Consider the following 22,386-nt stretch of genomic DNA (forward strand, 5'->3'; position numbering starts at 1 on the left):
TAAGGACACTTGGATTTTTTGTTACACTACACTGAATTTATGGTGGGAGGGAGAGGTCATATACTGTAATGGTCTGACCACACGTGGAGACTCATTAGCATCTTGGGATTATCAGTGATGGAAGAACTAACAGCCGAGTGGTACGTACCAGAGCATGTACAGAGTCCAGTACTGAACAACTTTTGCCTCGGTCAGCCCTCAGAGCCAGCCAGGAGGCAGATGGACTCCCCATCTTATGGAGGCAGAGGCAGGCTAGAGGGGCTCAAGTGGTGGCAGAGGCAGGATTCAGACTGACCCCTGTGTTTCTGCATCTTAAGCCCGTGCTCATGGCCACTAAGCAGTCTCTCACCTTCTGCACCAGGAAATCTGTTGAATTTTCAGCCTCCAGTTTTTCCACTGGAATTATGAGATTTCCAAAGATGACACTTCTAGAAGCAATTCATGAATGGAGAGATGGCAATGTGAGTTTAATATTTAGTGGTAGTCTAAAACCCCACAATAAGAAATGGTCTGCCTTTTCTCCAAGAGCAAGAGCTCTAAGAACATACTTTTTTCAAAAAAAAAAAAAGTAGGAAAGACCACTCCCCAAAACACAAGCATAAGAGGACCTTTTGAAAAAGCATGGAAGCTGCATCTATCATGCCATCTTGAAATAGCTATCTACTGGGTCTCGAGTGTTACTTGGACAAAACAAGGCTACTGGAGTCCATTAAAATAAATCCGAAGTGATGCCCCATGGGCTGGTCAGCAGGTCTATTCATGTGTTGTTCCGTAGGGTGCTCCTGGTGGCTGTTCTTATTCCCGTCTGAAAGCCAAGGAGGGAGAACCCGGAAAGGTTTGGTAACACCCCAGGCTCCTGTGAGTGACGGGAGCCAGGGCTGTGAGTGGGACCTGTCCCTTTCCCAGACTCTGCCGCCCTTCCTGCCAGCTCCCAGCTTTCCGGGTACTGTGCGTGCTGCTCCCAGGTGGACCTCCGGGCTTTCAGTCATCTTCATGGCAGGATTAGGAGTGATCCAAGAGAGCCTCTTGCTACCATTTTTGTGTATAGCTTTCCCAGACTTATTTGTATCTAAATTTCTTTTTATTTCAGTAGAATTATACGTTACAGGCCAAATGGGAAATGTACCAGTTTCACTTACAATAACGTATCGTGAGCATCTTTCTGTGTCATTAACGGTTCTTCCTCAGCATCAATTTAATGGTCATTTAGTACACCTCTGTAACTACTTTCTGGTTTCTTGCCTTTAAAACAGAGTTTTATAGGGGCGCCTGGGTGGCTCAGTCGTTAAGCATCTGCCTTCGGCTCAGATCATGGTCCCGGGATCCTGGGATCGAGCCCCGCATCGGGCTCCCTGCTCCGCGGGAAGCCTGCTTCTCCCTCTCCCACTCCGCCTGCTTGTGTTCCCTCTCTGGCTATCTCTCTCTGTCAAAAAATAAATAAAATCTTTTTTAAAAAACCAGTTTTGTGAAGGCTCTCTTAAAAGAATGATCACTGTTGCTTTGCAAAAGTAAAATCAGGTCGCGTGGGGAATAGGCTTTAAATGCTCTGGTAGCTAAAACTGCCCTGGTATCTCTGAATTACAGTGAATCTTTTGGAGAGATTGTTTTGTTTTCAACCTTGGTAAGTACATAATATAGCCCTGCTGGGAAGTGCGTGATGTAGGTGTCTCTGGTCCTGGACTGGCCATTAGAAAGTGAGGGAGCGCTGAGGACGACAGGCAGGGAGGGACTAGAAATCCCAGCCAGGAGGGCGCCCCTGCTCCTTGATTGGTGAGGGCCTGCGGGTGTGTCTTGCTAAGCCATGGGTCTGAGCCAAATGTCTTCTCTCTCTCCAGCAGACCCGCCTGTGGCCGCAGCTGTGGTGTCCCATTTTAATGACTGCCCAGATTCCCACAGTCAGTTCTGCTTCCATGGAACCTGCAGGTTTTTGGTGCAGGAAGACAAACCAGCATGCGTGTAAGTGTTCCCTCGTGTCCTGAGATTCTGGGGCTGGGGGCATCCCAGCAGCCAATTACAAGAACATTTACCTCCAAGGGCGCCTGGGTGGCTCAGTTGGTTAAGCGACTGCCTTCGGCTCAGGTCATGGTCCTGGAGTCCCGGGATCGAGTCCCGCATCGGGCTCCCTGCTCAGCAGGGAGCCTGCTTCTGCCTCTGACCCTCCACCCTCTCATGTGCTCTCTCTCTCTCATTCTCTCTGTCCCAAATAAATAAATAAATAAATAAATCTTAAAAAAAAAAAAAAAAAAACATTTACCTCCACGAGACACGCCTGAGACCCCGGAAGCTGGACATGGAGGATCAGAGCAGCAGGCTGAGGGACTGCTGCTTCACACCCAGCTGCTGAAAAATCCAGATTCCAGGGCTCCAGCCCAAAGTCGCTGAGGCAGAACCCCTGAGGGTTGGAGCCTGGGGGTCTGCATTTTTCACGAGCATCTTGGGTCACTCCTGGGTTATTGCAAAGCCTGAAGAGTCCTGGATTCAAGTTTAATTCACTCGTTAGAATTTCTTGAGGGCAAGGTGTTGGGTTGGATCCCTCTGAGTAGCAGTGTCTCCGAAAAGGTCTCTGCCCTCCAGCATCTTTACAGCACAGCTAATAAAATAAGCCTGGAAGTGCGTGCAAACGGTTAGTGTACATAAGCCGTATCGGAACGAAGAACAGCTTAGAAATCAAGATGTGTGCCAATGCACAGAGGTTTCCACGCCAGGCCGAGCACGAGCCCCCTGGGGCTGCTGCTTAAAGTATAGCCGAGCCCCACCCCAACCCACTGAATCATCATCTCCAGGAATGGGACCCAGGAGTCACATTAGTTAAGAGCCATTGGGTATTGCCATGGTCAGCCAGGCTGGGGAAGAAAGGCACGTGAGGAAAGCTCCCCAGAGCAGGTGTTCCGGTTTGCCTAGTGGGGAGGAGAGAGAGGTTATTCCAGGCCTGGAGTGTCGGGGGACCTGCTGTTACAGGATACCTGTTGTGGCTACAGCAGGAGGAGACAAGATTGGAGACAAATGGGAGGCCAGAGCCTATTGGAAGTGAGCCTTTATTCTCTAGGCGGCGGGAGCCACGTTGTTTTGAGGAAGGGATGTTTTAAGAAAATGAATCTGTCCGTAGTAGAATACTCTTAGGTGGCCCCATACTGAACCTTGGCATTATTGACATCCGGGGCTGGGTAATCCTTTGCTGTGCACTGAGGGATGTTAGTGGCAGCCCTGGCCTCCACCCAGTCGGTGCCCAGGAGCCCCACCGCCTTACCGTGGTGACCATCAAAATGTCTCCAGATTGCCAGATGTCCCCTGAGGGGTGGGAGGAAACAAAATCCGCCCTCTGCCCCCATTAAAAACCACCCATCTATATGAAGTTGCCATTTCTATAGGTCACGACTGGCGGAAGGTAGCAATTCCATATGGTCCAACTTAATAGTACCAGTAAGTGATACTAAAATGTTAACAAAAGCTAGCATTTATTGAACTTTTTTTGCCTCACGCCAGACACCGTTCCAGGCATGATCTGTGTGCTAACTCATGTAATCCTCCTCATGACCCCACGAGTTAGGCACAGAGAGCTCGTGCCCAGGTCTCAGAGCAGAGCTTGCAGTCAGACGTCGACGGTCTAGCTCCTGAAGCTGAGTGCTTAACCATGATGCTAAGGGTGTCCGATGCATTAGCCCTGAGCTATTGTGACTTGGGAGAGCTTGCGCAGAAAAAGCGGTGGGCGGGGCTTTCCTCTTTCGGAGGCGCAGCTGTGTGAGTGTGGGCAGGCCCCTTGGGTCTTGAGCCCTCCCTACCCCGTAAATACAAGCCACAGTGATGATGACCATCAGTCATTCTTCATGATTGTCATTTTTATTAAAATATACATGGGACCCCTGGGGGACTGATGGGATTGTTTTGTTAGTAGCCCAGTCACTGTGGAAAACACTAGCCCAGAAAGGAAGTTTTGCCTCTGGCCCAGATATCAGAAAGCCTCCCAGTGCGGCAGGCAGAAGGCATTCACCCCTCCAGCAGTGCCCAGTGCACCCAGCTATGGGTTGGGAGGATCGTCTTTGGAGAAAGAAGGCAAGTCTTTGCCAAGTTCTGACCAAATTTCAGCTTAGTTTTTCTTCCTCTGATGCCTTCCCCACCAGATCAGGGGCTGGTATAAATTTTGTGAGAGCCAACAACCTCAAGCCTGGATCATCAGATGAGCCAAAGCAATAACCTCATCTGTGGCTAAGACCCACCCCACCCCCAATCAGCTGGAGGAAGCCTTCTGAAAGTAGGAGGCAGGTGGTTTCTTGTTCTGTTCACTCTGGATTCCAAGCCCTGTTCTTGGCTCAGGGAGCTAATTGTCCATCACACTTACATTTTGATAATCAGGATGATTGACTGTCTCTCTCCCCATTCACATTATAAATATTGCTATTAATAATAAGCTTTCAATAAAAGCTCTAGCTATGGGCCAGGCCTAGCTCCCAGCACTCTCTATATATAGTGACTCATGGAGTCCTCACAACTTCCTTCTCAAGTGGGAATTCTTGTTCTTGTTGTATAAATGAGAAAACTGAGCCGGCTCACAGAAGCGATTTGCCCAGAGTCCCAGAGCTAGTAAATGGCAGAACTTAGGATTCAGTCTGATCGATTCAAACCCCCAAACCCATGTTCTCAGCTACTGCCCCGGAGGGCACTCTGTCTCAGCTCTAAAAAGTTCACCTCTGTTAAAAAAGAGACAACAGGTCCAAATAGAGTCACTTGTGCTAAGCCCATATCACCAAACCAAAACGTAATACCTAACCCAATTGCAGTTTCAGCCTGCCCCAGACATGTGCTTAGCCAATCAGTCTGGAATTTCCCTGGTCAGCTTAATGAAGTAGTCTGCCTGATAGACCCCTTCTGTCCCCCAAAGAAAGATGAGATCGTCTACTCTTTCCCTGTCCCTGCCCCCTTCTGCTTATACAAGTCTCCCATCTTGTACAGCTCCTTGAAACTCCTTTCTACTTGCTAGATGGGATGTAGCCTGATTCAGAAATCACTGAATAAAGCCAATTTGATCTTGAATTTACTCAGTTGAATTTTACTTTTTAACATCTCAAGTCACTAAGCTCTTCTGTTTCCAAGAAAGGTGTTGGCATCTTCCCCATGTAAAGAGAAACCTGTAAAGAGAAACATCAAGGTCATTCCCAAGCTCTTTGCCCTGACCACAGACTCTTAAAGTCCTTTCCGTGGGCTGAGTGCAGGATCTTCCAGAAACAGCTGGGCCATCCTTGCGGTTTGGAAAAGCTGACCATTTGTGGGGATGCACAGCCATGCAAGCAATTACCATCGCTTTATCTCAGTGTCCCTACTGGATCTTGGCAGCCCAGGGGAGTTGTATTCAGCCCACAGATGTGTTTTATGTGGCAGTACCTGATGATCTGCATCGTTCTTTGGTAGTTTTAATTAGTGGTCAGCATTTTAGAAGTCACATTTTATTCTCCATGTGGATGCCCAGCCCTATTGAATAAATAGACAAATGGTGGCATCAGATCAGGCCTGAACTCCCAAATGTGCCGTTTGGCTAGAATATAGGTGCACCTGCCCCACCATCCCCAGACCAGGGCTTGCCCTCTCTGGTTCCCCTTTCCGCCTCTCCCCACTGCTCCCCAACACTGAAGCGGATGTCAGCCCCTGACCATCCTGTTGCCTCTTCTGCTCGCCTCACACCAGCCCACTTTGCTCACTTCTGCCGTGTGAGCTCGTAAGCTTGGTGAGGACAGGACCACACTTTATACCCTTTGAAATTACAGTACCTAGAAGAATGTGATAATTAATTCCCACTAGACCAGAAACTCTGAGTCCGTGCAGAGAAAGCAGAACATTCTGTTCTCACTCGCATGAACCGCCCCAGCTTTGGGTTGCTGACACATATTCTGGTCAATAAAACCAACATACCTTGAGGTAAGGCCATATATGTCATGGCCTTATAAAGAAAACCCACAGTGACCCAAGATGATAGTCTAAAAAGAGGGAGCTCTTTCTAAAATACTGTCACTCTTAAGCTTTGTTTTTTATAAAAACAACAGTCTCTAGGTTTCTGGAGAATCTAAAATGACATCTCACACTAAAATATGAGATAAAAAAAGTTAAATAACTAGTCGGAAATAGCAAAGATAGTGAACAAAACCTTAAACATTTGTTTCAGTTGAACCCTAGATGGTATTTTGTGTCTTCCTTTAATAAATCCCTGCTAGAACCCAACTACATCAGGAAACAAATGGGAAAAGGCTTTCCAAAGACAGTAAAGCCATAGAAATGCAAGGTTAGGACTTGCACGCCATTTTCCCCTGAGGCAGATTCAGCACACTGTTGGTCTGCTGCCTGCAGAAGCCTTCAAACAAAGGAAAACAGTTGAAGGAAGACACCCAGGTGACATATTTTAAGAGTTCCAGTGTCCTCAGCCAGTGGCAACCAGTTTGAAGTTTCTCACCTGTCCGAAATGCTCTTCATTGACTGAACTCCCTGACTTAACTTTCCCACAGCAAAGTGTGAAAACAAATTGCTGAGCCAAGGAAAACATTTCACATGGCCCTGGCCACGGTACATTCTAGTGGGATCTGAGCAGAGTCAAACATCTAAAGAGAAGAGCCTGTCATCAGTCCACCAGCAGGCTGCTATGTGACTAGGGATGTACCCCCAAGAGATCAAGATAGGGAGCAGTTTGGGTCTCGAGCCACTTTTTGTAGATCTTCTGGCACCCCAACAGCAGGCAGATGGTGGGGCGTAGGGGTTAAGTTATGACATTGGGGTGCCGGGCTGACTCGGTAGAGCATGCAACTCCTGATCTCAGAGTCATGAGCTCAAGCCCTACGTTGGGCATAGAGCTTATTTTATTTTTTTCTTAAAATTTTTAAAATTTATTTGTCAGTGAGCACAAGCAGGGGGAGCGGCAGGCAGAGGGAGAAGCAGGCTCCCCACTGAGCAGGGAGCCCAATGCGGGGCTCTATCCTAGGACCCTGGGATCATTACCTGAGCCGAAGGCAGACGCTTAACCGACTAAGCCACCCAGACATCCCTAGAGCTTACTTAAAAAAAAAATAAAATTAGTTAATGACATTATTCCAACCATATGTCTGGAGAAAGTGCATGTCCTCATTCTCTCTTTACCCACACCAGAAGCAGACACTGAGGGTCACACACCAGGCAGGATAACCCAGCAATGAATGGATTTAGAGGTCAGCCAGACTTGAGTCTCTCATACAAGTGGCTTAGCTCCATGAGTGGGGATATTAATATTTCACAGCATTGTTACGAGGGCCCAGTGACCATAATGCATGCAAAGCTGTTGCTGTCCAAGATGAGACCCACTAGACACACAGGACTATTTAAATTAAATCACTTCCTTAAAATTAGTTTCCAGGCCTCACCTGCCACGGTCAAATACTCAGCAGCTCCAGGTGGCTTAGTGGCTACCGTACGGGACAGCATGGATACAGACTATTTCCATCAGCATAACAGTTCTGTTAGATAGCACTGGAGAACATCCAGGCCCAGTTCCCCACAGAGCAGGAGGGCTCAGTTACCAGACACTGTGACCGTCGCCACTCCTGGAGGATGTTGTAAGGTCCTGCCGAAAGGAGCAGTGGAAGTCGGGTAGACCGCCAAACCCATGGCTGTCTGTGAGGCCCCCGGGATCAGAGCTGCAGAGAAGAAGCCCATACCCCATCCAGCCCCCTCCTCCCCAGCCCTCAAAGCAGAGAGGTTATAGGACTTGGCGAATCCACTTCTTTTTTTTTTTTTTTTTTTTAAGATTTTATTTATTTGAGAGAGAGCACGAGATGGGGGAGGGTCAGAGGGAGAAGCAGACTCCCCGCTGAGCAGGGAGCCTGACGCGGGATTCGATCCTGGGACTCCAGGATCATGACCTGAGCCGAAGGCAGTCGCTTAACCAACTGAGCCACCCAGGCGCCCCTTGGCGAATCCACTTCTTAAGAGGCCAACAGTGGGTAAGCCCAGTGCAGGTGTCCTTGTGCTCAGTTTCCCCATTCCTACCAGAGCCCTGTGGAATTTCTCTATGTTAAAGGCAGGTTTGTGTAAATATATTTCTAAAACCATGGTCCTGGGTCCTTAATTCAGTCCTTGACCCTCATAGTGAAGACCGTATCTTGGGACATGTGCCAAAAGACTTGGCTAAAAGAGGACTGGCCTCCTGCCAGAGAATACATCATTGTTTATAAAGACAACATCTCTTAAGAGCCTTAAAAATGCTCCCATCCTTTTATTTACATTTTTAAAACACAGCGCTTGGGTCAGACACTAAGATATTAACGGCAGTTCTCATAACAACTCTGTGAAGTAAGTTTTATTATCATTTTAAAGATGCAGACTCGGGGCGCCTGGGTGGCTCAGTTGGTTAAGCGACTGCCTTCGGCTCAGGTCATGATCCTGGAGTCCCTGGATCGAGTCCCGCATCGGGCTCCCTGCTCGGCAGGGAGTCTGCTTCTCCCTCTGACCCTCCCCCCTCTCATGTGCTCTCTCTCATTCTCTCTCTCTCAAATAAATAAATAAAATCTTTAAAAAAAATAAAAATAAAGATGCAGACTCAGTGGCACAGAGAGGTTAAGTAATTTGCTGAGGGTCACACAGGCATGAAGCAAGGAATGAGATTTGAACCCATGACAGTTTGGCCCTCTTGTGGGACCATGTCATGGGAACCCATGACATGTCGTGCCCTCTTGTGGGACCCTATCCTGAGGAAATAAGCTCAAATGCAAACAAAGCTGTGTACATTAAGGTAACCACCTGACGGCATTTATGATATCAAAATTGGATACAGCCTAAATGGTAAAGGTTTGGTGAAGCAAGCTGCGTACATATATTACTGTACGACATTTTAAATGCAATGACATAAGTAACATGGTGAGGAGATGTGAGATGATATATTGATGCAAAATTGTAAAAAAAAAAAAAAAAAGTTAAAAACTAGATAGAAATAGTTTAAAGAGAAACATGTCCGTTTGCCATTTGGGGAGGTGGGGTTGGCAACAGTGTGAGCTTTTTTTTCTCCTTTCTGCTTTATTATAATTTATGTACTTTCCAATTTGCTTAGAAAATTTCCTTTTCCAGTTGAAGTTTTTTAAGAAAAAAATGTTTAAGGGCATAGCCCTATATGCACTATCCTATTTCTTGAAAATTGGAAAAGGGCCCCGTGAACCAGGTGAAACAGGGACTTCTGGAGAAAATGGAGCAAGTCTGAGGGACTGGAAGGTTTGCAGGCCCTTGGCAGAGGGGTGAGAAAGGCACAGTGTGGATAATTTCATCCTTCTTGTTCAAAAGGAGAGGCCTACAGCCACAGTTTGCGCCTATGAAAAGCACCAGAGCAATCTTGACAGAGTAACACAAATGGAAGGGCCTCGGGGACCCAGCTGGCCAGAGCACAGTGCCTTTATTTCCAGCTCCTCTTGCGGCTTGGCCAGCCTCCTTTTCCCTTCTGTGCTATGCTCTTTCTTCCTGCTGCGCTTTCTTTTTGGTTTTTATTTGGGAGAAGTAGCCTGAATGGGACTCCAGAGCCTTATTTCAGAATTGTGAAGACAAAACAGCATTCCAGGATCTTTGTGTTTGGTAAAACCCACTGCAGACAGATGAAATTGGTCAAATGATGTATGAAAATGTTCAATCTTAACACATTTCCCATTCCCCCTTGTGATAAAACAACTCCGATTCTGTTCAGGTTCCTTTCTGAAACAGGGTTGTAACATCTCCTGTTTCTCCTGCGCCTGATATGGGGCGCCCATTTTATAGCCACCACCCTGAGGAAATGACGGAGGGAGGGAGGGAGGGAGAGAAGGAATGAGAAAGGGAAGTGGAGGTTTTGAATTGCTGGTTCTTGAGTCTGTGTACTTAAACAATGGTTCTACCTCAGTGGTTCTCAGGCCTGGATGCACATGAGAATCACCTGGGTGCCCAGTCCAATTGGATGAGCATCTCTGGGGGTGTGACCTTGGCCCTGGCATTTGCCACATCTTCCCAAGTGATTCCACTATGCAGTCAGGTGGGAACCAAGGGCCTACCTAAGGTAAAGGGAAGGACAGCAGCTGAGTCAAGCCTGATTCATTTACAACCAGGTGAGGTGACTCTTCCCCTCCTTATGTGATTTGTACCTAATATAATCGGCATAATGAAGTCTAATATCAGTAGAAGCTTGGGAAGGTTTTTTTTGTTTTTTGGTTTTTTTAAAGAAAAGCTATGTCACCAAACCTTTTCTTTTTCCCCACCTCATAAAAAAGCAACTGGGAAGCATCCCCACTATTACAAATGATCTGGGAGGAGAAAGGACCTCCCTCTACCCCAGGGCCAAAAAGTCTAAATTGTGGCTCTCAACTGTGGCTTCCAGGTGGAATCGTCTGGGAGCTTTAAAAACACTCGTGACAGGCCTTACTTCCAGAAATATTCATGTAGCTGGTCTGGGGTGTGGCCTGGACCTCAGGATTTATTCAAGCTCCCCAGGCAATTCCAGTGGGCAGCCAAAGTGGATGTCACTAGTAAAACCTTCATGGTGGCTCTCTACTCTGGCTTCATCAGAATTCCTTTTGGCCTTTTCTTCAAAACACCCGTTTTCAGAGAGATTTTGACCTTGGGTAAAGCCCAAGGATCTGGCATTCTGCCTCCCAGCTGCAGCTGGCTGCTTGGGGCAAAGATCCACTATTCTCAGAGTTCACCTAAGCCATGACCTGGAGTCTCGTCTATTAGGCAGCAACCGTGTGCCTCGCTGGGCAAGCTTGTGTTCACAAGCACGTTGGGCTCCCTAATTCAGGGAGACTGAGATGTGGGTATTTACAGCTGTGACACTGGGTGACAGAGACATTCTTATTGACATGAAGACTTTCCCAAGGGGCTAGGACCCCTGCCAGGGGCAGTTTTGAGGCCAGGCTGGTTGTGAAGGGCCCAGCACACAAACGGGGAATGTTCCTCTGGAAGGAAGAATATGGAAAGTCAGCAGAAGGTGACCCAGCCCAGAGGGTTAGTTTTCTTAGTGAGTTCAGATGGCACTGTTTAGGGGGAACTTTGGCAACTTGGCACACCCACAGCAAGGACACCTCTTTACGGGGCAGTGAGCAATCCATCTTTCTTCCTGCAGTGAGTTTTGTGAGCTTGCCATGAAATCACTACCCCAGAGTGTCTTCTGCACCAGTCTGCATTACCGTAGAAAGGTAGCCTTCCTGGTTGAGATGGTTAGTTTTTAAACCCAGAAGCCCCCTGGCCCCCATTTCCTCATCTATAAAGAAGGTAAGTAGCAGCCCTGACCTCACATGCATTTGTGATTGTTGGGAACAAAAGAGATTGATTCCTATAGGAATTTGGCAATAAAGGGTATGTGTTATAATTAGCACTTGGATGCCACTCTTTTTTTAAATGGGATTTCTTGGAGTCCCCAGTGTTAATGGGTTAATCCATAAGGTTCGCAGAACCAAGTGGTTAGGGAGGCGTTAGAACCTTTCTCTCCCAGGGCCTGCAGGTCCGAGTAGGAACGTTTCAGAAATGGGAACGCTTACCCTTTTGCAGCCTGGACTCTTCACAAATGGACACACAGACCTTCACTGCGCTGTCTGAGGAGGAAGCAGCATGGACACTGGGCTATGCAAGAACCCAGACTCTGGGCTGAGCAGACCTGAGTGTGCATTTCTCTCTCTTCCCTAGCAGGATGGCACAGGCAAATGACTTGACTTTTCTGTGCAAGAATTAAAAGGCAAAACATATGTCAAATGTACAGTAACCCATAACAGAAAAGCAAGGGCCTGAGTGCAAATTGAAAAATACCTTTAAGTAACGTATATAACAAGTGGGCTCTGGGATAAAGGAGCCCCAGTGAAAGGCCTCCATTACGCAGTGCTAAAGACAAGCTCATATGCTCTGCTATCCCAGGGTGAAGCCTTAAGCAGCAATTTTTGCAACATCTCCTATTTGGCATAAATCTTAAACCATACTGTACCTGTTCCTTGAACATTAAAATGATTAAATTTTTGTTAACATTGAGCAAAACCTATGCTCCAGAAAAATACACCGTGTTTATCCTGTGGCCCCAAGTCTCCCTCTGGCATCTGGGGTCTGAAAGCCCAGGAGCACAGGTTTAAGGGAACCACAAATAGCAGGCAACCAGGACCCTTAATCCCCTTTTCTTGCTCCTTGTTCTTCAAAGGCCTTTTAATCTAAACATGAAGGTGACAGACTGGCTATTTCATCAAAAGACTCCTAAAAAAAAAAAAAAAGTTTAGCTATCATTGCCATGTTTTGGGAAAAAAAACAAAAACTTTAAATCCAGTGTGTGGTATTTGGTGCAGGGCTGCTCTTGTGGAAGTCCCTGTGGGAAGGAAGCTTCCCCACTTGAGAAGACAGTGGTGATCCAACATTTTCTTTACAATAACAAAGTCATCTGGACAAAGTCATCGGGACCTGTGCATAAGCAAAGTATCTTCTGTTGAGCAGACTCATATGCTTGGAGGGGGGGAAATACCTGCAGCAGAAAATAACCATCCCTTCCTTATGGCTGGAACCAGTCCTGAGGAACATCCTACAAGACCCACTTGGTGGCCCCAGGATTGGGGCGGGGCGGGGGGGGCGGTTTGCTGAGCAGCATCAGCCTTCCGCATACAGGAGGAGACTGTTACTAAAGTGAAAGAGCCTTTGGATATTAGTAATACCATTAATATCACATTGGTATAGGTAGTGACCCTTACAGGCCACAGAGCATGTTCAAGGGCATGACCTCTTTCATGCCCTTGCTGATCCTCCAGTGGAACGAGGCCAGGTGTTGTTGGAAACGAGAAGCAGGTTGGTGGCTTCCCAGGTCCTGCATTTACCAGATGGTGGCCCTGGCCCCGACTTCAGTACAAACCCTGTGCGCTGCCACCCCCGCCCCAGTAAATGCTCACAGGGCTAATTAAATTTGATGAAAACGATAAAGCAAACCACAGCCCGGGTCTGGTTTAGTGTGTTTTCTCTCTCTTATCATCAAATTCTGAATATATGCACTTAGTTTAAAAATAACCTGGGTTTTTATGAACTGCCAAAATGAACTTGGTGTCCTAAACACACTTGCTGCCTTCTTTATCCCCAGCATCTGACATAGTAGCAATAACAGTGAAGTGCTTCCTCACATGAGCAGGCTGATCAGTGGTCCCACATTCTCCAAGCAAGAGGTGCCCGGCGGGGAAGTAGGAGCTAGTTTGCAGACACCTTTACCTCCAGTCACGAAGGCTGGAGGGGCCCCTTGGGGCTTTTCCTAGAGGCTTTTCCCTCTGGCCCAGCCTTCTCTGGGGGGAGTGGGGGGTTGGGGGAACGAGAGCTCTGCCAGAAGAGCATGCTGACCTTCCTCTCTTCCGCAGCTGCCATTCTGGGTACGTGGGCGCACGCTGTGAGCATGCCGACCTCCTGGCCGTGGTGGCCGCCAGCCAGAAGAAGCAGGCCATCACCGCCCTGGTGGTGGTCTCCATCGTGGCCCTGGCTGTCCTCATCATCGCGTGTGTGCTGATACAGTAAGTATTTGCCGCCACCCCTAATGTCAGGTCCCACTCACTGGGCCATCTGCAGCTTGCCCAGATGACAGGGCCCCCTCGGCGTGGCTTATTGCTGTGGTGTCTGATTGGTGTCAGCGAAGCCGAGAGGATCTTCGGTAACGGCCACGCTGTGTCAAGGGCACGCATCCTGGGAGGGTCCCCAGCAGTGGGTCTGTGCACTGCTGGAAGCCAGTGGAGAAGCAAAGGTGCGTGCTCTCTCTCCGCCGCTGGGGTTGGAGCCTTCAGAGTTATGATGGGGACGTGCAGGCATTCCAGAGAGCTAGAAATGGCTCCCAGCTTCCTTTGGCAAGTGGCAGAGGTGCTTCCTTTCTGCCGAAGGCACTTTGCAAATCCCAAAGCCACATCAGACGTCTCGGTTACCATTTGGACAGGCTGATGGCAGCCCTTCCCCTTTCTCCACTTCTCTCCCCCTCCTGCATCTTCCAAAACTCATCTTGCATGTTCCAGAAAGCCTTCCTGAGCCCTAGACCAACAGAGACCCTTTTCTTGGACTTATTTGCTTGCCCATATCTGGACTGCTCCACGGAGGGAGACTCCCTAGTGCTGTGTTCACAGCATCTGGCCAGACGTAGTCCCTGGAAATATCTAGAGACATCTAATTCACAGAGCAAGGCCTCTGAGAATTTATACCTAATTGGCTATGCATAAGGAATTCACAGAAGAGCTAAAGGCTCCCAGTCGGCTCAGTGTAAATTAACTCATGATAGAGATGGTAGTGGATGGGCCATCCCGGCAAAGGCCAGAGGAGGCAGCTATGTGTTAATGAAGAAAGCCAGACTGTAGCCCTCTGAGGTTGTGTGGAGTTTGGACAGGTAATTATGAGTCTCTGTCCTGTTTTGTTTATTGGTTTGTTGCTGTTGGGGCAACATCCACGCCTCTGGTTCTGGCAGCAAATGGATGCCCCGTAGAGCCCCGCCCTGCTCACGGCGGCCCTAGTTTCAGTCCTTGTGGCCCACGCCAACATTACATGGTGCAGGAGGAGGTTGAACTGAGCCGGCCCTTCCTTCCTCTTCAAGCAGTATGTGTCCCTCTCCCACCTGTCTTGGAAAAGACAGAATGGACAAGCAGTCCTGGTTCGGGCTGGAAAATAGCCCAGGCTCTGCCGCACATGAGGGCAGTTCTCATGGCTGTCTAGCTGTGTGTGCTCACACATCATGTCCATAGTCCTCTCTTTCTGTGGCCAGGAGGGTCCCAGAGCCTCAGGAATAAGAACTGCATGCCCCTCTGAGCTTCTCCAGAGGGATTTAAAAGCAAATTTTGCCAGATTCTCTGGAGACAGGGACAGTCTAGGATGCCTGGACGGCCTCTCTCTTTCCCAGGAAGGCAGCTGGTCCCACCTCCCTTCTGTCTTTTCCCAGCCCATCCTTGCTAGAGACCAAGTCCAGAATCCCTGAGCCAGAGACTAAGCCCTTACCCTAACCAGGCTGCTGGTTGCCTGCGCATGGGGCCCTCCTGAGTTGCAGAGTTGGTTGGGACCAGCTTATCCCATGCCAGAGGGTCCTGGAGGCCTTGGTCTCACTGCGCTGGAATGCTCCTTGCTAGGAAGCGACTGGAATAAGCCCACTGCTAACCGACTGCAAAAGAGTAATCTCTGATGATGGATCTGGAATCAGACCGCTCTGGCCACCCATGACAGAAGTATGTTATGCAGAAAGGTCTCAGGCTCCTTCTCAGCTCTGCTGCCCAAAGATTTGGGGGCCCTGGTAGCCTTCCCAGGACAGTGCCAAGAGAGGGGCTAGGGTAGGGATCATGAGATGCCACCAGGCACCAAGGGGGCAGCACAGCAACAGGCTTGTTTTCTCATTTGTGTCTGGGCCTGTGTCTACCGGGACACCCTGCCCAGCCCCCGTGTGTGGATGCGTGGATTAGGCACGTGTCGGGGTTACACTGAGTAGAAACAAAGTCCTCCGTGGTATCCCATGGGAGACAGCTCTAAGTATCTACATAATCAGTGTCTTCCTTAGTGCTTTCTTCTCTGCCCTTCTTTTGGGTTCCCTGGTTCTTTTTTCGTGCGAACTCCGCCCGCTGTTCATTCCCGCCCACAGAGGGAGGCAGGAGCACTCGTAACCCTGGTGCTCCAGGGCTCCGTGTGACACGGGTTCCCCAAGAGGTTGGGTTTGCCAGAGCTGGAGAATGGTAGTCCACGGAAAGATTCAAAGCCGTGGCAATTCGTGACTCGTTCTCTCATTCTTCCCACGGTCTGTTCAGCCCATCCATGTTCCTTGCTTTGCTGCTGGCAAGACCTGAGGGATGCTTGCCCTCCCCAAGCCCTCACAGCCCTGCCAGCCGGCAGTGGCTGCTTTGTCCCAACCCTGACAGCCGTTCTGAGCCCCCCACCTGCTGTGTTGTGAAGAAAGCAGCCGGGGAGGCGGCCAGGTTGCCCCGAAAGCCGGGAGCAGAGCCATGCTCACAGAGCCGGTCCCTGAGGGGCCAGCAGGTGCTTTTGTTGCTGGCCAGCATCTGCCCCAAAAGCCACCACCCTACAAGGCGCTCAGCCCCCTGCTGTGTGTGGCCAGCCCTCTGGAGGCCTCCACGGGAAGGCTGCCCTAGAGCCCAGAGCTGCGCCAGGCTCTTCAGCGGCCGCTGCCCCAGCCGGGCACCCCTGCCCCAGGCTCCTGCCCAGCCCGTGTTCTCTGTCCACAGCTGCTGCCAGGTCCGAAAACACTGTGAGTGGTGCCAGGCTCTGGTCTGCCGGCATGAGAAGCCCAGTGCCCTGCTGAAGGGAAGGACCGCGTGCTGCCACTCAGAAACAGGTAAGGGGCCGCGGCGAAGAGGGACCCCTTTCCCTTGGGAGACACAGTTGGGTGGAGAAACCACCGCCTTCTCCAGGGCAGGGCAGACGTTCTTAGAGGGTGAAGCAGGAAGAGGGTGTTTACCCTCCCAAGTCAGGTTAACTACTCGAAAAACTGAGTAGTTAAAACTAAACTACTCAGAAGGAAGCGCTTTTATCTTTACTGGTCTGCGTGACCTTTGACAAGTTGGTTGGCCTCTCTGAGCCTCCGTTTTCTTATTTAAAAGATGTGCAAGTTGAATAAGTACTGATATAAAGGACCGAGTAGAGCGTATCACAAACCGTAGACGCACAACCGATTTTCATTCTCTTTCCCTTGAGAAAGTCCCCTGCCCTTTCCCATCGGTGAAAGGAGGGATTTGGCCCACAGGTCTCACAGGACTCTAGCTCTCGGATCCTGTGATCTTTAAGCCTACCACTGTTCTGTGAATATTTTCACTGACATCCATGAAGAATACTGGGCATCCAGAAGTGGGACCAAACCCGCATCTCAGGAGTCCTCACCTGAGCATGACCAGCTTGGGGCTCACGGAGGCAAATGGCTCCTTTATCCAGACAAGCCCTAGAAAGCCACACATCAACAAGTTTTTCTGAACTGCTCTTGTGACCAGTAGAGCCCATCATAAATTCGAAGTTCCTTTTCAGGAAGTAGTGGGACAGGAGACACCACAAGCTCATCCCCCAAGAGGGACCTCCTCTAGTTAATAGTTGACATTCCAGAAGCTCACGGTTGCATGAAGAAGGGTAGGAGGAAGGGCGGCGGGAAGCTGGAACTCCAATGTGTCCATTAAACCTCTTGGCGATCAGCCCCACAAGGCGCTGAAGGCCCAGGAGCCATAGTAATTGTGCAGGAGCAGTCCTCCTCAGTTAGGAGGCCCACAACTCTTGAGGATGCTAATCCATTAATCCTTACAATGGCCTTAGGAGGAGGAGGATTTGTGAGTGATGCGGGTAAACTGAGTCTGCCAAAGGTCCACTTGGGTCCAACCATCAGTCCACGGGGAAACTAGGATGAGAACCAGGGCCTCTGAAGGCCCCACTCACCTCTCTCTTCCACTGCCTCAGAGGACCATCCACTGAGCTAATGAAGTTTTTATATTGTTGCTTGGAACCAATAGGAAAATAGTTTAAATCTTTAAAAGAAAATTTATAGTAGATTTTGTGCCATTTGTGTGCACCTCAGGAGAGTCATTTAAGGTAGAGGAAGTTTCTTATTAATGTTACTTCTCTGCCCACATTTGGAAAGACATTAGCTTTGAGCCTCCCAAGATGGCCCCTGAGGCTGAAGCCCGCTCCTGTCCGCCTCCAGAGGAGCCATGGGAGGGACCAGGACAGGAAGATGTCTAGGCTGCGCTGGACTCTAGAGCTGCCGGGAGCTAGGTCCTTGCCACCTCCCGTGAGCCACAGGGGACGCCTCAGAGCCCTACCCATTGAGAAACAAATGGGTCCATTCTTAGCTGGCCTGAGGGGAAGCCATTCTGCCACCAGAGTCCTGGACCAGCCCACGAGCTGCCCGCCAAGCCATCCCTTCCAGGGGAACTGGCCGCAGGCTGGGCTGACTCTCCTCACAACACGGAGCATCCCCACTCTCTGCTGCCATGACTCACTTCACATTCCATCAGCCTTGCCTTTGGCACCAGAAGCACAGTTTCAGAAGCTGCTGCCCCTGAGGTGGAAACCAGAGGAATTTTGGACTTGGGCCTGACTGCCCAAGAGAACCTGGTGACCTTGGCTGATGCATCTCCAAGTTGTTTTCCTAGCACGACTGGGGGCTGGCCTGCAGCACTTAACTTGTTTCTCCTTCCTTCCAGTGGTCTGAAGAGCCCGGAGGGAGTTTGGCCAGGTAGACTCTGGCAGCCTGAGGAAGGAAGGACTTCTTCAGGACGAGCCGACAGACCTTCCTGTTCTGCCAGCGATCACCTGTGCAGCCTTTTTTGTCTTTTGTGGGCCTTCCTTCACAACTCTGTCAAGAACTCTGTCTGCTTGGGGTTATTTGGTGTGACCTAGAGAAGAAATCAGTGGACCACGGTTTAAAGACTGATCAAAAAAGAATTGCAAAGGGGTGGACTTCCTGTTGACCTAGCTCAGGTGTGTGCGTCTGCCGGCCTCGGAGCCCAGGGGGGTGTGGTGGTGTCTTCTGCCAGTCACGGAGACTGGGCTGTGTTTCTTTTTTATGGGCCCATCTCCCCACAGCGGTATCCATCCTGCCCAACCCTGGAGATTGCCGTCGTTGAGTTTTTTCTCATCCGTTTATTGGAGAAGAAGATGGACACAGGGTAACTGTTGGTTACATGAAGATGCCAAGTGTGAGAGGAGCTGCGTATGTCCTCTGTCCACGAGCCCCTCAACCAGCCTGATGTCTCCCGCAGGCACACGACGCCGAGGACCTCCCCAAGCCGTCGGCAGCCTCGGAGATAATTATTTATGAGATGGATGATGGTTTCATTTTTAATCTCTTAAGTCAATGTAAAATGCATAAAACCTTTTCAGACTTCTACACGAATGATGTATGTAATGCTGGCTGAAAAGCTGGCTGACTGATGACAACCATCTGGCCTCTTTGGGACGGCTAAGGCTTGGGAAGAGCCCCCCGGGGCTGCCGGGATGGAACCGGAGGAGGAGTTGCTGATGAGAGCGAAGACTGGGGCTCAGCGGCCTTGCCATTTTAGACACAAAGCAAGGAAATGCCCCAGATACAGTCCAGTAGAAAAGTTAGGCAGTCCAGCAGAGATTGGTAGCTTTGTTGGAGAGAGAGGTAGAGGGTGCCTGTGCGTGCATCCTCACGGGACAAACACAGGACTAAGTGCTGCACGATTGAATGGGTTAGCCTCCTAGTGCTCCCTCCGAGCGCGGATGCTTAGAAATAGAGCACAAGCAGAAAGCCACAGGCGTTTGGGGCCACATCCATGGAAGGGGGGCTGGTCATTTACTTTCCATGTTGTTGCTTGGTTGATTTGTGGCTTTATTTTTAAAAGGAGAAATTGAACTGTCCTATTTATTTTCTAGCATTAGAAGAAATATCCCGGTGATTTTTTTTTTCTTCCCTTTTCCATTCAGGATGCTGGTTTTATTAACAAACTCTAACAAATCACCTCCATCAGGGTGGGTCTTGCTTTTCCCTGAAAGAAGGAGAAATTGTTTTCATGGGCATCCGGGTATGTTCTGACCCATCGGGCTTGCCTGTGGAAAACACTGGTTCCCTCCAGCTAAACAGCAGAGAGCTCATCCCTAGGAATTTTCATTAAAAACTGTAAACAGAATAACAGTGAAATAATACGTGAAGTCCTTATGTGAGGGAACTCTTTATTCACTAATATTTGAAAAATGAAAGATTTCTACCTATTAAGCTCCACCCATCACGAAAGGGACCTTTAAAATATGTCAAGTTGGCTTAAAATTTCTATCAGGTTATTTTTGTCCTCCCCTCATTCTTCTTCCCAGAATGTCCATTTCGATGAATTGTCTCCTTAGTTCTTACAATTTTGAGGCAAGTGTGTGACCCGTGTCTTAGCTTTGGCACTTTGATGGAATGATGGAATGAAGCAGTGAGGGCAGAAATGGGGTCTGCTCGCCTGCTGCCCCCACGAGCGGTGCAATCACTGCAGCTCCCAGGCTTAAGCTTGCATTTCTTGCGTCCGTCCTACAGCAGCAGGGATGCGGGGGGAGGCTCCCCGGTAGCATCTTGCTCAGAGACCGGTCCCACTGACCCGGGTTTGCAGAGCCCCATTTTCACTCCTCTCTCTCATCGGACCCTCCTGAAAGTCTGAGAGCCTGGCGAGAGAGACCAATGGCAGTGGGTAGTGTGTTTTTAACTTCAGGACATTTTTACTTGAGGACAATCTTTTCTCAGTCTTTTGGAGACTATTTGAGGTCTGGTTGCCTTCAGAGAATAGGAACCGATGGGAAATGTTTTGTGGGGCTTTCTTCACCTGATGGAGGGTAGGAGCCATGTTCGGTCTCCAGGCGTCTTTGCAGAGATGTGAGGAGGATGAGAACCTTCTCGCGCCCCTGCAGGACTTCACCTTTAGTGTCTGTGAATGCTCTGGTCCTCACGCTACAGGCGCCCGCGCCCCTTCCGTCGTGCTGTGCAATCATTCTGTGAACCGTGCAGTGAACAGGTGTGGGCCTCGTGTGAGTGCTCCCGAGGCAGTTCTCTGTAAACCCGCAGGTCTGAAAAGAGTTGGAAGCAGAGGCTAGGTGACGGCGGGCCTGGACGGACCTTCATCCATGCCCAGGATAGGAGAGCCTTGCTTCTTTGTGGTTTCTCTTTAAAAATCAGATGGCCAGCAAGCATTGGATTCCTGGGCCATTTCATGGTATTGGTACATTTTGAGTTAGCTGTAAAAATGCCCCCTTTTGAGGTTAAAAATGCGTCTTCGAACCCATCTTTACAGGTTCCCTGTGTTTCCTTGGCCTCTAGAAAGCCAAGGATTATGACTGGGGATTCGTTCCTGAGGCTTTTCCTGGTCCGCAGCCACACACCTGGGAGCAGGGAGCAGAGCTGCTTCCAATGTCTAGCTCAGGAGAAATGAAAAGCCCCCATTAAAAAAAAGGGGGGGGTGCTTGCAGATACTTGATGGAGCCTAGATCTCCCACTGTTCTACAGGCTGTGACATCTCTAAGCATACTGGCCAGAAACCTTTTCTTCTAGATGGAAAGATAGCCGTCAACCCTGATCTGGAAGATGCTTCTGACACACGAAATCAAGCAAGATATGAGCTTGGCCATTGTGTTCCAACAGAGGAGGTGGGCAGTGTCCCAGAGTCTGTCTTCCTAAGAAAGGAGGAAGTGGGATTGACACTCGGCCACCAGGGCATTGGTGAGGCAGGAGGAGGTGTGGTTCTAGAGCTTCCTGGCAAACTGTGCTCTGCAGGTGGAGAAGGTGCATCTTCAGCCAGATCTTGCAGGGCCGGGTTGTCTCGCTGTGCCAGGGCCACAGGTCGCTTCTCCGGGCAATTTTGGCAGAAGTGGATCGACAAGGTTCCAGTGCTGCTCAGGAGACCCTGCGCACCCAGTAGGGTCTGGGCTTCAGTGTCTCCCAACCTGCTTGGCCAAGGAAGGGGGAGGATTCAAAAGCCCGGCCCCAAAGGGCACATCACAGAAACAAGACGAACACCTATGTTTGTTATCCATGTTGGAACATAAGACCGGTCCTCTCCAGCCGCTGACTTTACCAGGCTCTCTGAAAGACCTCGTGGTGAACATACCCACAGTCCCGAAAAGCAGCCCCTCTTCCTAGGGTAGTAACTTACTGAAGTATTCAACTTTTCATTATCTTTATTATAACAAACCTGATGCTTTTTTTTTTTTTAGAACTTGTTATTCTGACTTCTGTATATGTTGCACTGAAAAGGTTAATATTTAATGTTTTAATTTATTTTGTGTGATAAGTTAATTTTGATTTCTGTAATGTGTTAATGTGATTAGCAGTTCTTTTCCTTAATATCTGAATTATACTTATTTAAAGAGTAGTGAGCAATATAAAATGCAGTTGTGTTTTTCAGTCATGTGCATTGTTGTCCAGTTGTATTGTACCTTGTTTGGAAGGATGAAGGAATGAACTCTTTTTTTTTTTTTCCTAAATCAAGACTGGAGCTTTTCTTTCATGAGATTGTCGTGTTGCTGAAAAACAAATTAAGAATTTTCTCCACACATGTGAATGATGAGGAAAAATTAGATGCTCTTTTGCAAAATGTGGGAATCCTAAAATTAACCAGAGTTGATCCCTGTTCTGCTTGAAGAAAATGAATCCTCTGAAGTTCCCAATGTATTAGTCTTTCATCCGCTATGTATCTGACAATATGCTAAATGATGCAGAGGAAAATATAAAACACACAATCCCTGCCCCCGAAGGAACTGAGATCTGGCTGAGAGACTAACATGCAAAAACTAATTCTGGACCAATTGCAGACAACTTGCAAAGAAAGCCTAAATTGTTAAGGTAGAGAGCACGTGTGAATAGCCGTGGTTCTCCAGCTGTGCTCCCCAGACCGGCAGCATCAGCATCACCTGGGACCTTCTCAGGAATGCAAATTGTTAAGCCCCTCCCCCAGACCTGTTAAATTCCAGAGGTGT

General features: G+C 49.1%; 1 protein-coding gene across 3 annotated transcripts in view; it reads left to right on the forward strand.

Moving 5' to 3' along the window:
* The window catches only part of TGFA (transforming growth factor alpha), a 106,346-nt gene extending 84,488 nt beyond the window's left edge, over window positions 1–21,858 (forward strand). For 2 of the 3 annotated variants that reach the window (XM_035001353.1, XM_035001352.1), the window contains exons 3-6: window positions 1,836–1,956; window positions 13,329–13,478; window positions 16,164–16,273; window positions 18,123–21,858. In XM_035001353.1, coding sequence (XP_034857244.1) covers window positions 1,836–1,956; window positions 13,329–13,478; window positions 16,164–16,273; window positions 18,123–18,130 — 389 coding nt within the window. In that variant the 3' untranslated portion in view covers window positions 18,131–21,858. The remainder of the gene's footprint in view (window positions 1–1,835; window positions 1,957–13,328; window positions 13,479–16,163; window positions 16,274–18,122) is intronic. The other variant, XM_035001354.1, reaches the window with a different exon arrangement.
* The last annotated feature ends 528 nt before the right edge of the window (window positions 21,859–22,386 follow it).

Source organism: Mirounga leonina, unplaced genomic scaffold (assembly GCF_011800145.1).
Source record: "Mirounga leonina isolate KUSES-001 unplaced genomic scaffold, KU_Mleo_1.0 Mir_125, whole genome shotgun sequence".
NCBI lineage: Eukaryota > Metazoa > Chordata > Mammalia > Carnivora > Phocidae > Mirounga > Mirounga leonina.